At 36.1% G+C, this 14,763-nt stretch overlaps 1 protein-coding gene across 1 annotated transcript in view; it reads left to right on the top strand.

Moving 5' to 3' along the window:
* The window catches only part of CCDC146 (coiled-coil domain containing 146), a 68,001-nt gene that overhangs the window by 38,289 nt on the left and 14,949 nt on the right, over positions 1–14,763 (top strand). Inside the window, exons 6-12 of the mRNA XM_039723665.1 lie at positions 5,908–5,965; positions 6,508–6,681; positions 7,270–7,343; positions 8,418–8,645; positions 9,556–9,742; positions 13,060–13,155; positions 14,177–14,347. Of these exons, the coding sequence (XP_039579599.1) occupies positions 5,908–5,965; positions 6,508–6,681; positions 7,270–7,343; positions 8,418–8,645; positions 9,556–9,742; positions 13,060–13,155; positions 14,177–14,347 (988 nt within the window). The remainder of the gene's footprint in view (positions 1–5,907; positions 5,966–6,507; positions 6,682–7,269; positions 7,344–8,417; positions 8,646–9,555; positions 9,743–13,059; positions 13,156–14,176; positions 14,348–14,763) is intronic.

Here is a 14,763-nt window from a genome sequence, read left to right as displayed (position 1 = left end):
GTGATCTAATAGTAACACCGGTGTAAAATGAAGATCCATATGCTCGCTGGTTTTATCCAAAGAGTAAAGCAATGTTTTCTGAAGTATCTGGTGCATGGACAATGTCACAAATGGGAGGGAAGCTGTATCAAAAGCATTAGAAGTTTGCTGTTAGGTCGCTGTTTAGTTTCCTTAATTTCTCAGGATAAAAAGTCATGGCCCAACCTCTCTTGGCCCTTGATCTCTCTGGAACACAGTTTCCCTTGTTGTCCAACTGTGTTAATACAGTCCCAGCTGTGCTTGGCTCTTACAAGTAAATTTCTCTTTGGGAATTATGACTAATGGCTGTTCAGTCTGAAAACAAACATGTTGTTTATTTACTTTTGTATGTATAGCAGGCAGGGAGCATGGAGGGGGAAAGGTTTTGAAGAGTTTATCTGTGTGTCTTATCTACTGCTTTATCCTTTTTTTAGAATGTCTACTCAGATCTAGTGCTGAGCTGGAAGTGAGAAATCAGACCATGTTTCCCTGGTTCTGCAGATCTCTGTTCCCCTGTTTCTGTAAACCTTTATTTCTCTGGATTATCCCTCTTATCTCTGATGACTTTATTTCCTGCCTTAATTCACTTTCTCTGGTATCTAAGAGTACTTAGCACCTCTTTTGCACTCAGATTCAAATCTGGCAATGACAAGGTTTCACACTTGAGGAGTCATACAGATATGCCCTAATATTAGCAAAAATCTCAAGGTCTCTTAATATTGCATACTCTTCTCTCCCTATTTCATTTCCTATTTGCTTGCCTCTGTAAACAATTTTTTCCAGACCTTTCCGAACAGCTGAAGATGATATTTCATTTCCTGTTTTAACTCTTTATTGTTCCAATGAATATTCAGCATTCCCAGAATAAATTCAATTGCTTTCTGCATTGAAGTATTGTCAGGTTTTCAGGAGTTTTGTGACTTTTTTCATAATTTCAATAGGTACATGAGGTATTCAGTGTATTTCTTGACACACTTCAGCTGTCAGGGAAGTTATCCTGAGGGGTGACTGCATGGATGGGGTGTGCTCCCACTGTGGGTATGTTCCTCCTCTCCCAGTTTGTGGCCAGTTCTGCCATATGAATGTACTGGGCTCATTGCTGGTGTGCCTGCCTTAGAGCTCAGAGGGACAACAAGGGGTGAAAGGATTTTACTGAGCTTATAAAGCTTGGGCCACCATCCCAAAGTCAGAGCTGACTCTGGGAGTATTCTTCCTCTCAAAAACTACTTGGCAAGGGTAATAAAGTAGAGGGAAAAAGAGTCCTCTCCACTCAGTTCTGCTAAAATTGCATTCAGAGCCATGATATTTCTTCAAATAATTGATAAGAAGCCTCAGTAATAAGAATATAGATCAAAAAATCAAATTAGTGGAAAAAGAATGAAAGAATCAGTGTGATCAGCAAGGATTTGTTCTGGCTTAAGGAGAAATTTCACTTTAATATTTGTGTGAGTCTTGGAGTTCTGATTTATGAGACAAAATAAAGAAGACCTGGTTTTCTTTATTACACAGTGGTATCAACAGTAGTTTATTGTTGAGAAATAATAAATATTAAATCTAAATTTATCATCGAAACACTTCATTTAAAAGTAAGCAATTAACTTGTACTAAATTTATCTATAACAAGACTTTGTGAGATTAAAGGTATATCAACAGTAGTTTATTGTTTAGAAATAATAAATATTAAATCTAAATTTATCATCTAAAGACTTCATTTAAAAATAAGCAATTAATTTGTACTAAATTTATCTATAACAAGTTTGTGAGATTAAAGGTGATTTCACTTTAATATTTGTGTGAGTCTTGGAGTTCTGATTTATGAGACAACATAAAGAAGAGTTGGTTCTCTTTATTACACAGTGGTATCAACTGTAGTTTATTATTGAGAAATAATAAATATTAAATCTAAATTTATCATCTAAAGACTTCATTTAAAAATAAGCAATTAATTTGTACTAAATTTATCTATAACAAGTTTGTGAGATTAAAGGTGCCTGATGCTTGGAAACAATTTTATTTGGAAGCCAAGGTCCAATCTCCAGCTCTTACAGTGATTTGTTCAGGTAACAAAATAGCTCCTCACTGATGTACTCCGCAACTGCATGCAAGTTGGGATTGCAAAACTGATTTTGTCCTTGTAGAGGCATTGCAAATAAGGAAACTATTTCAACACTTGTAATTATTTCTGTATTAGTCACTCAATAATTAGAAAGTGAAAAGTTATGCTGTTATCCATAGCTTCTCTAGTAAAGAATTACAGGCCATAAGTAAAATAAATAGCACCACAGCTGAAGTTATCAGGTGGTCTTGTGACTGCATTTTCATGTGCTTACAAATTAATTACAGCTCAGAGCCTTACAGGAAGCTCATGCTGGCAGCTTGTCAGCTGTGATAACTTCTACCTGTGGTTACTGGGTTGTAGTTGTGAGGTGCCAAACACCTTCTGTGGATTTGCAAGCAATCCCAGCTCTGGGAGGCAGTAGCTGAAGGAATTTGCTTTCTTCCATGATGGGACTTCTAATGCGAACAGTGTTGTGGTTATTTTGTGAGCTGAGGAAGTGAAATGGACTTCTGTTGACAACTATCACTACATTTCTTAATTTCTCAGTCATATTTTTTTTTATTTCTGTGTCAGCTTGCAGCTGTAAATGTCTCTCAGGGAAAAAATCTGGATTGTATTTTTATTAATGACCCAGTTTTCCAACTGTCTTTTTTTAACTCATTACAACTGCACCTCTGACAGCAGAGGTGCATTTGTAGTGAGTTAAACTGACCTCTTTTTATGTAGGGTACTGTAACAGGCTTCATGAAGATAAGAAGAGCAATGTTAGAAACATTTGCACACATTAATGCTTAAACTTAAGAGTTTTATCTTCTTTCCATTGTGTGTATTGTTAGAGGCATGACAATGGTAATAATAAAATCCACGTTGAAACATGTTGATGTTGAAAAATACATCCATCAGGCAAGGGCTATAAAATAATGGGAAATTTAAATGCCTAATGCCAATTGCAACTGATTTTTTTGTTGTCATTGATGTCTAAGTAAAACCGTCATGAGGTTGATATCCCTATAACACAGGTGAAAAGATTCAAATGCTAAATGGAAAAACCAGAATTTCTCTGCTTATTTTACATTAAGCTTCTTTGTTCATCTGTTGAAACAGACGGTAAACTTCAATTCTTTGAAGAATCTGATTTGATTTCTAAATATGTGTTAATCATCCTGCCTCTCCTTTAGAGTGCACAGGGAGATGTATATTATTTTCAACTGGTAATTTATGTCATCCTAAAACAGGCACCTGCAATGTGAGGTGACCTGCCCTTTTGTGGTCCCAGTTTTTATCCCTGACAGTAAGGAAACCCTGAAGTAAGGATGCTAGCATAGCGCTGTCTGACTTCTGGCTATGGGCAGCTGGATCAAACTCATTGCTCAAAAGGGAGAGATTTAACTTCTTTCTTTTTACCCATTTTTTCTTTTCACACTTCCACTGGTTTTTGTGTGGAAGTGGTTGGTCTGCCAGCTATTTAGGTAACTTGGCCCTTGTCATTCACTGTTGCCTTTGTTTATGTCACAGAAAATGAAGTGTTCAAATCATTTTACTTTTGCTGGATGGAAAAGTCTTTGTTGTGAAACTGGAATGGTTCCACAGGAATCTGTCCTCATGAGTGAGGAATGTGACAAAAGAAAACAGTGTCAGCTTTGCTCTCCCTCCTGATCTTTGGTATTGCTCTTTTGATCGTCCAGCGTGATATGAAAGAGGGCACAGCACGGACTAACCACAGGCCCTGCAGTACCTCTTTAATCATTTTGCACAGGGCTTATTTAATAATATTTTGTGGCAGTCAAACAGTTATGGATATTTGTGCAAAGTGGGCATTATTATCCTTAGTGTGATTATGTCAGTCCCAAGGAGTTCAATTAGAAGTACTGCCAAAATAGGTTTGGAATATGATTTTGGAATTTTTGAATATTTTTAAAATTAATTTTATCAGTTTTGAAGGAAGATTGATTTAAATTCAACATTTTCCTTTAAAAGGTTTTGTTTTGCAAACTCGTTCACTCTCTGAGTGTTCAAATGCTGGCATTCAAATTAGTTTTTAGTCTTTACCAGTCCCTGTAGAGGGATACTTGTAGTCTGCCCATACAAATATCATACATACTGTATATCAACAACATCTACTCTGTGTCTATTTTCTTTTTGCTCTTCATCTGAGCCAGAGCTTCTTATTCATGGGAGAGATGTTGTTTTGTTTTGTTCTGTTTATATTGCAACACCACGAACCCAGTTCTCTTTTTTCACTATTTCCTTTCCTTAACTAGAAATATGTTTCCTGAGACTTCCAGGTATAAGCTTCACTCCTTTTGTTGGAGGACTAAAATCAAAGAAAGAGTTTATTGAGAGAGTGGGGGTGATGGCATGGAGGAGGGAATCTTAAATCAGCACTGCTAAAGAGTTGAGCATAAGGTCCTAGGGATGGTCCTCCATGAGGTTGGCTGCTGGGAGACTGATCTATGTTCCCATGACCACACACTTTCTAAAACCCAAACCACCACCACCACCATGCAAAGTCTTGCACTGCTTCTGGAAGGTTTCAGAAGATAATAAAAAAGAAATAGCAGTCAGCTGCTTCTTTTCTGGATCAGCCACATTTTGAGGTAACTGTAAGAGCTGTTTTGGGTGAGTGGGGATGCCCAGGAGTCCCTTGCCGTTGTTATAGCTGCACATGACACAAGTGTTTTATGGAAGCTTGTCCTTTAATTCTTCCCTAATTTAAAGAGTTATTTATGCTACTAGACTGCCCTGGGTCTCAAGAAATGTTGACCAGCACATGCTCCCACTGGAATCATAAACATAAATTTAAGCACCAAAGTTGATTCTTTGCTATACCTGGGACTGAGGACTCAGTGAAGTTGTTTGGTTGTGATGGCACACAGACTGCTGCAGCCCATTTACCTACTGCAGGTGCACAACTGTTCTGTGCAGGCACTGGGGATGCATCTTCAGAAGGGACAATTTTTGTGTTTGGCAGTATTTACCACCTGCTACCAAGAAGCTCCCTATTGTAAATCCAACAAGCTTGTTGGCTGAGCTCCCTTTTTAAAACTATTCCTTCATCTTTCTCAGGGCAGTGTTACTAAACCCCCACAGGATCTAAGAGCTTTCCTGTTTTTTCCTTTCTTCTTGCTTCACTTCTTTAGCATCTGTCCTGATTGTTGCCTGAAATTAAACTGCAATTTAGTTTTGGATATAGTTAAGATCACTGTGGCTATTCAATTTACTTTTCCACCATACTCCTTTGGCTTAGCCTATAACCCCTGACACTTTTCAGGATTTTTTTTCCACAGGATCCAGTCCAGGTTTGAGGAGCTTCACTTACAGTTGTCTGAAGAGTAAATGTGTATGTGAAAACATTCATAGGAAGAAGAAGGTTTCTCACTGTCAACTGCACTTTCTTTGATATTAGATGTCTTTGTGGCTATTTATTACCCATCTCCTCTTTCCTTTTGCCACATTTCTGTGTTAACATTTTGTTTTCTGAGGTTGGGAGGAACTGTGGGAGTAGGATGCCACTAGTAAAAAGCACGGGTGAGTGAGGCTTGAATGCACCCCTGCAGGAGGTAGTCAGTCTAAGAAAAACCAGGTTCAAATTTTTAGATGTGTGCACTGTAGAAAAAGATGTGTACCTCCATATATGTACACCCAGTCCTTCAGGACCCCCAGTCACCAGTCAGCAAACCTGCTTTGAATCTGAGCACCTTTCATGCTAATTCACCACGTGTTTCAGTCTAACACAGGATAGGCTTTCATGCTTTCTTACCATTTACTATATTACAGTAATGATTATTCTATTACTAATATATTTAGTTCTGCTCTGATTTTTACTGTAGTTTGCGAGAAGAAAAAAAGCTTCTGGAAAATGAATATGAAAGAATGTCAAAAGAAAAGGTAAGTACAAAACATGAGAAAAGCAATGTTTTATGTTCTGTCAACTAACATATAAAAAATCACTGAAAATGTTTTCTCAATGTGCATTTCTAGAGTTTATTTTAAATAGAATACATGGAAAAAAGATTTTAAAATAAATAGAATCTATAGGCTTTATTAGATCATTCAATTTTTATAACTAGGGAAAGCAGTAAATAACTGATTCAGAAAAGATCTGGAATTTTGTTTACCCAAGAAAATATTTACTATATTCAGCAAATGGATACTGCATGTAAAGGTAGCTGCAGGTTGTTAGTTCTAGGATGTGAACATGAAAAATACATTTGTAGTCATAAATCCTGAGGAATGTATGTAGCATTGTTGGAAATAAAATTCTGTTAGTATTGATAGAAGAAACACTCTTCTGGTAAAAAAATTACATTTCATATCTTGTCACTAAAAATGTTATCATCATTCAGTATTAGTGACTCTGTGTTATCAGAAGCCTGCAAAATATAAAGGGGGAAATACAATTAATCTGCTTTTTTACTTCATTTTTAAAGAAAGATGATAAACTTCAACAGTTGAAAGAAAATTGTGATGAGCTCAGCAAAGAGGTAATCCAGAGGAAAGCAGAAATTGATTCAATAAAAGAAGCTGTTTCATCCAAAGAAAAGATGATATTAACAGATGAGGAAGAAATGAAAAGACTTCAGGAGATGCAGACTTATCTAAAAGTAACACAGAATTAATTGTGCCCATGTATCTGTGAGTGTGTGTGCATGTGTGTGTACGGGTCCATGTTTTGCCCAAAGGAGCAGCAAATCTTCTGGATGTTGTCATTCCAAATTCATTATGTCATTATATTAAATATTAGACCATTTTCCCATAGGCATGAAACATGCTGCTGTGCCATATCCTTATTGCTCCTGCAGGAAATACTGAGAGTCATGGTTTTGATTAAAAAGTAGTTTCTATAAAGACATCTTAGTTATGTTGTGTTATTTTAGGTTGTTCAGATTACAGTTAATACAGATTTACACTGAGAATTAAAAACATACCTGGGTCTATTTGTTTCTATGGTATAAATATCATAGTAAGATGTATTAATAATGTTCAAGCATAATTTTTATCTTGAAGATACACTGAAATTGTAAACATCAATGTTTAGTTTTAAAAGTAGGAGCTACAATTCTCTAGAAAAAACTCCAGCAATTAAAAAATGTTTCCTACCAATTTTCACAGCAGTTCTAAATTAATATTACTGCTATGAAACCTCATCAGCTTTTGAGGCTATTAATCAAACCTTTCTGTTTTGTTACTAGGCTGAGCTAGTTAGGCTCCTTGGTGTTCCAAAGCAACTTGCAAAAGAAACTGAGAAGTTGAATCAGAAAAAAATGTATGTTTTAACAAATAATTCTATATACATGAATACATAAATATATATATATATATGTATGACTTCTTCTTATCCCTTGGTTATAGAAATGATTGAGTATGGTTGTTTATGATTAAAATTAGGATCAACATTTAAACTAACAATTCCACAGCTGACAGTGTGGCCTGAGCTACAAACCCTTAGTCCTTCTGTACCCTTTTCCCTTAGTCTTTCTGTACCAGCCGTGGAGTCACAGCTGCTTTGCTGTAGGGTCCTGACATGAGCTGCAGCCTCCAATACTTCATAAGGGGAAATGCAAGCCAGCAGCCAGCCTTTTCTTTCTCTTCTCTCATGAAGCTGGGGTTCTTCTCCTCTGAAGCATGGCATGTGCTGTTTTCTCTAAGTGTTAAATCAAATTAGCTCTGTGCAGTTTCAGCCAGGTCACTCGCAGATCCCAGCGGTCCAGTTGCCATCCAGATGAATGGAGGGTTTTGTACCCTGTTTATGCACAGGGTTACACTGAAGTTTGTGTCTCCTGCTTCCAGTCCCTATCTGTAACACATAAACTGACTGTTAAATGTCTCAGGTTTAAGACTTGTATGATGGTTTTGTTCTACATTTTCCTCACTACTCTGCTTTATGCAACTCTGCCGTCATAAATCTAAGTTTGCCCTATAGTGTTACAGAGAAGCAATTTCTAAAACCCACATTGTGCAGATTGCTATTAATGAAATGTTTAAATGAGTCTTTATATTTGTGTCACATCACAGAATAAACTAACCAGAGTTCCCTGTTCTCAGGAAGAATATTTAGAAATGTCACACCCCTGTACGTAGCAATGTTGACAGAGATCAATTTACTAGAACTCTTTCTAATATTTTCATGGTGCTAAGCTGTCAGCCCCATGGCTATCTGCAGTTTTCTTGTTGGACTATATTGGAATTTGAAGGTTTTCACTGTCTGATTTTAAACATTTGACATATATTGTTGTGAAGTTATTTTGTATGTCCATAAAAACTGACAACTTACATTTCGTCTTTTAAATATGCATGTGGAAAATTTAACCCTTACTGCTTTGTTAAAATATATCCACAGTGATGCAGAGAAGAAGAATGAAGTCCTTAATGACCAAATAGAAGAATTGAATAGAACACTGAAAGCCACTGAAAAAAGGACTGCAGAGATTTTGCAAGAAAAAAAAGATGTAATGAAGGAAATGGATGAGAGACAAACTTTGATGCAAAAGAATGAACGAGAATGCATTAATTTGACAAAATTACTAGAAATTAATGCAGAGAAGGAATTAGCCATCCTATCGGACAGGTTAGAGTAAGAGACATGAGCCATATGGAAAGAATGAATGATTCTTTATTCTCAAAAGTTTATTTCTTTTTTTCTGCTGTTGCTTCTATTTTCACGTTTTATGCTGCAACCAGTGCAAATTATAAATGATCAGGCTTGGTTTTCATTTCCAAAATATTTACATAAAAATTTGGAATCTGGAATCTAGGATCTGCCTTGAAAAAGAACATCAAAAAGCACAAGCATTTGATAAAATCCTATGAGATTTTGCTCTTAAAAGTGAAATATTTTAGAGAGTTTCTCCATTTAGTGAACACATTTTCTTTCCTGTGCAACCCACTGAAAGTAATTTGAAGAATAAAGTATGTCAACATTTTCGTTTTCAAATGAGGCTCATAGATGTCTTCCCTCATGTAGTCCTGAATTTCACTGGGGATTGGTTGTCTCTTTAATATTCCCTTCAATTATAATTTTATATTTACTTGGTGAAGTAAAATAAACTGTTAGGTTGAAGGCAAGCTTCCAGTGATTCCTCCTTTGCAGAGGGAGACGTATAGTTGTGATTCTGGCCATATGCTCAGCAGAAATGTTTTTGCTTTTCAAGCTTTTTATTGCAGGCCCATGGCATCTTATTTCAAAATGTTGCTTTATACTAAAAAATGCTTTCTTCTTCCTATATGTACTAGATATGCTGTTATTTTTAGCATATTTAGAACAGACTGTGAGACCTCACTGACATAATTAGGGTATTATAATTGATTATAGTTTTAAAAATTGCTACCTTTCTGATAATTTTTGTAAGTAGTTTACAAGTTTGTCTTGCTGAGCCATAGTAATGAGGTACTCAAAAACCATTAAAATAGTTGTGCCTGTTTACGTATATTTCTTGATTAAGTTACCTGTTTCTAAAATTCTGTGTCTATCTATATAGACAAATTCTGGAAAATAATTTAAATAAATGTGTCTTGGAGCACAAAAATCAGCAAGATATTCTCAGTCACCATCAAACACAGAAAGATAAAGAACTGAAAAGTTTAAAAAAGATAGAGTTACAGCTGAAAGAGATTTGGGATTGCTTGGAAGGAGATAAGGCAAAGCATAAAAGACTCAAATCAGAGGTCTGTATGAATGCATTGATCATAAAGATTGTAAATTTTCTTGTAAGAAATATTTCTATGAAATTTCTTGACAGTCCTACAAAGGAAAAAGGGGAGAAGATTGTTATTTCATCTTCCTCATTTCCTCCTTGCTTTAGTATTTCACCCACTCCTCTTTCAATAATGCATTACTCTTTTCTGTTTTACTTAGATAATTCTAAAGGGAAGTACTATTCTGCTTGTGTATTCAAGGCACTTTCTTTCTTTTCTGCTTCCAATTATTTCTTAAAAATTTGCTTTGTCTATATTTTTTTTTCATATTTTCTTTCTCTCATCACAAGTTCTTCCATTCTCTCTTTCCTATATATATTTTCTCCTATGTTTGCTCCTTGCTCAGTCTAGATTCTGAGTAATAAAGAATTAATTTTGTTTAGTCAGGAGAATGTTTTTTCACATCACTTGATGTTTCTTACCTTGACACTATCCTTCAAATTTTTCTTGGTCCTTCTATGCAATTCAGGACAGAAAAGAGTCTTAGATAATTGTAACGTTTTAAAAAATAGCTATACATATCAAAACTCATATATACTTAGCTTTGCTATTTAAACAACTCAAATTATTACTTGATAATATTTAATATTATTAAACAATATTTTTGTCTCCCTTGAAATTCCTCCTGAATTCACATGTTTATTACCTAGTAATATAAGCTCACCTGGGAGAAGGGATGAAAGCTCTAGAGCTACACAACAAAGTTTTGGATTGAATTTCCTTAAATAATGATTAAAGGGCTGACTCATATTCCAGACTTTGATCTTAAAGCTTAAAGAGTTTCTGTTTAGTATCATCTCAGAGAATCTGGGAGTTGGTATTTTTGCCTGTGTTCCCATTGAGGAAATGTTCCTGGATGAAGAACTACAATTGTTTAAAACATGTAATGCTAAAATCAATGCCATAACTCACCAGCAGCTGTGGTTAGAGTTCACAGCCTGGGGTGGGATCCAAACCCATCCTAGCCCAGTTCCTTCACCCTGTGGAAGGACAAGACCTTGTATGTGTGTTACAAACAGCATCATCATGAGGAGTAAGGGAAAAGGAAAGCCATGAGAGACAGAAGTGGAATTCTGATCAGTGTTTTACTCCAGCAGCTGCAGGACACTACTCTGATGCAAATAGCCACAGCAACAGAGTTGTTTTAGCCCATCCTCCCATGTGTCTCTGATTCCTTTCCTGGCTTTGTTAGAAGAGCAAATGTGAAATCACTGCTCCTCTGCATTGAAATACAGTACTGCAGTAAGGAAGAGTCAAGTGGCCAACTTGATTCTGCCTGGCTTTTGCTATACTGGGACAATTTTAATTTGTAAGACTTGGGAATACCCAGCAAAACTTAAAAACCAGTATTTTATGTAGATAAAATTTCTTTAACTACTTAAACCCCCAGAATTACATTTATTCATTGTGATCCAAAGCGAAAAAAATCACAAGAATTAATTGTTTGTGTAAAAATATGATTGCAGAAGCAGCAGTACATCAGCGTGGTTCCCCAAATGTCTTCTTTTGAATCATATGCGAAGTGCAGAATGACTGGTTTGTAGAATAAGGAAATTACAGGAACACTTCCTTCAAATGTGTTTTTCTCGTTAGTAAGTTGTGAAAGGTCAGCTATTGCTAAACACCAAAATTGTGTGTGAAAGAGAACTGCTGGTCCTGCTGTCTCCAGCCTGGAGCAGAACTGCTGCTCCTCTCCATGTGGGCCTTCTCTTTGCTCAGGCCAACGCAGAAACAGCCAAAAGTGCCTAAGTTTAGCCCTGTCTTATGTGAACAGAAGTCCTGTTCAGCCTAAGTTTAGCCCTGTCTTATGTGAACATTAGGATTAAAGTCCTGAACAGATTAAAGATGTTTATATGAGCTTTTTACACAGCAGAAGTGGTAACTAATATATGCTCTACAGAAAAGTTATTTTTGATCCCAACACAAGATCAAAAGTAACTTTCTTAGGACAGGCTTTGCTAACATTTTAGTAAACTTAAGTCAAATCAAATGTCAGAGCTGGCAGCTGCAACTAAAGTAAATCTACACTTTGACCTGTACTGTGTCTCTTGTTTCCCTTTGCCATAATACAAGTGAACAGAATTTAATTTTACAATACTATCATGGAAGTGAAAATAACAAGAACAAAATATCTACCTATCAGTATTGATTTTTATAGTGAACTCTAACATCTGGTTGAGATCTGAGCAAGATACACGGTGGTGTGTATTATCTTTGAATATCTTCCTGGTTGTTAAATGTAATTTTTTCCCATCCATGTGAATTACAGATTTGAAATTAAACTCTTTTAGGTTGGAAGGGACCTTTAAAGGTTATTTGATCCAAGCCCCTGCAGTAGGCAGGGACAGTTTTACCTAGATCAGATTAGTCAGACCTCAGTCCAATCGGGCTTTGAATGTTTCCAGAGACAGGGAGGGCATCAACCACCTCTCTGGGAAACCTGGGCCAGTGTTTCACTACCCTTGTTGAACACAATTCTTCCTTGTATCTAATTGTCCCTCTTTTATTTTAAAATTAATGTCCCTTTTCCTATCAGAGCAGTTCCTGCTAAATTTTTTGTCCCCATCAATTACACAGAGGCAATATATGCCATCCTAGTTAGCTTGATGCATTTTTTCTTGCTTTCTTATAACCATAAAGAATTTCAAGAAAAGTTAAGTTCAGTGAGGCTAGTACAGCTTTTTGTCTTACAAGTTAAATCATGCAAGTAGTTGTAGTGAGATTGATCTGATATATTTTAATCAGAGATAGTGTTTTTAATATATTCCTTCACATACTTAGGTTAAAATCTGATTGAATAAATGAATTTTCCCATAATGTACATGAAAAATTTATACATAAATGTTTGTGTTATTAGATTTGACTTTCTAGAGTCTAATGAAAATCCTGCTGTAGTGACAAAAAGAAAAAGATGTGATATTCATTCTATGTAGATGTGAACTCTTTTTTCCCTTTAGTAAGCTCAGAATTTCACTCTGAAAATCCTCTGTGAATTTAGGTGATATTTTTATATATTCTCTATGTGTTTAACGTTTTTTAATGACAATTTAGTTGCTGAAAACCGTAAACCATCTAAATATGTGAAGTTTAGTGTTCTTGAAAGAAAAATTTGAGAAACTTCAGTAACTTGCTGAGGAACTCTATGCAATTAAGCATTCTTCTACTAGCAATTACAAGAAGAGAGAAATTTAATTTCTTAATTTGTGTAGCTACTTCTAACAGTATCTGCAGTTTAAATTTTCCTCATTTTTTGTTTGCATCACTATGTGCTTGGTTTATTTTTGTAGGCAGAAATTAACTCAAAAAACAATGCAGTATTATTAGAAAGACGACAAGAACTGCAGGACGAGATTGAAACGCTCAAGAGAGATTTAGCTGAACAGGTGCTGAATTCTGCTTTCTCATATTTTTTTCATTTTGACAGTTGGTTTTCTATCATGAGAATAAAGGGACTGTTTGAAGAAAAAATAATGGAGTTTCTAGCTGCAGCTTTCTGGAGAGAAAATGCAGTAGTATTTCTTCAGTTTTAAAGCCCACTTGTCTTTCATTTTTAAAAACACTTCTGGTATTACTGGCCATATATTAGAAGGTAGAAAGCAAATCTACTTTCTAGTTTAAGTCTTTCTAAATGTTGTTGATGACACTGCAGTTAAAAATATATTGTTATACATTTCCTTTGGATATGAAACCCTGTCTTGTTTCAACAATAAAAATTCGGCATTTGTACATTAAGGTTTTTCATCTTCACAGTTCTGTCATTTGTGGATGTCTGTCTGTATGCAGCACAGCCATACAGAGTGTGGTAATGCAGAAACCTGTGTTACAAGAGCTTTAGTACTTGCCACTACATAAATGACTTCATCAGAAGCAATCTATTTCAGACATACCTCCTTGGTACCTCTGAGGTCAAACCTCCTGTCTTCTTACCCTTATATCCATTTTCTTTGTGTGTTTTGTTTGAATTCATTCACATTATCAAATGGGGATCTACTTGTATATGGATACATATGCCTTCCAGTACCTGCCTGTCATTCTTTGGGATATGTAACTTGTGTGCCATGGACAGGCATGCAGCCAGTGGAGCCTGGAAAGCTTCCATTCACCTCCTGCTGAAGACCTGACAGTGAACTTACTTAAAGATTCTATAAATATCCATTCTGACCAATGGACAAGAGCTGAAAGATGTTAGACTGAGGAACAGAAATGCTCCTAGGTGATAATATGTTCTGAAATGTTATTATAGGGATTGGTGCATGGTGTTTTAAAGCAATAATTTATTATGGTTTTAAATCCATGTAGTCTGTATATTTGTTTACGTTGCAGATAAACCCAAAGTATTTCCAACTTTGGGTTTGCCAACACTGATACATTGTTGCATTATGATTTAAATTTAATCTTCTCTAGGAAATGATATCAGATATGGATGCCCGCGTGTTAGAAGAATGCATTGCTGCAGAACAACTGCTTTTCAAAGAGCAGGAAAAAAGCAGAAATGAGTTATCCACACTTACACGTCTGACTTGGCTCAGAGCTGATGAGAAGCAACTGAAATGCAGGGATGTTCAGAAAACCAAGGTAAAAAATTATATATTTGGAAGGCTGTTCAAAACTACCAGCTGGTATAGGGAGAAATTAAATTACTAGTGAGGGGAGCCTGTGGACTCATTTCCCACCCTAGCTTTGAAGTTCCAGAACACTGGAAACTCACAATACTGTGGTGTTTTATTGCAATTTGTGGTGCAGTGCAGTATGTTAAAATATGACTCCATAATTGAAACAAGGTATTTGAAAGGACATTTAGGGAGTGCCCAAAGGAGAGACAAAGATGGTGAAGGGATTTGAGGGGAAGCCGGGTGAGCAGTGGCTGAGGTCACTTGGTCTGTTCAGCCTGGAGGAGATGGAGGGGAGACCTCACTCAGTTACAACTTCCTCACGAGGGGAAGAGGAGGGGCAGGCACTGATCTCTGCTCTGTGGTGACAATGACAGGACC

Source organism: Passer montanus, unplaced genomic scaffold, assembly GCF_014805655.1.
Source record: "Passer montanus isolate IOZ18808 unplaced genomic scaffold, ASM1480565v1 scaffold50, whole genome shotgun sequence".
Taxonomy (NCBI): domain Eukaryota; kingdom Metazoa; phylum Chordata; class Aves; order Passeriformes; family Passeridae; genus Passer; species Passer montanus.
This window is presented reverse-complemented; position numbering and strand designations above follow the sequence as displayed.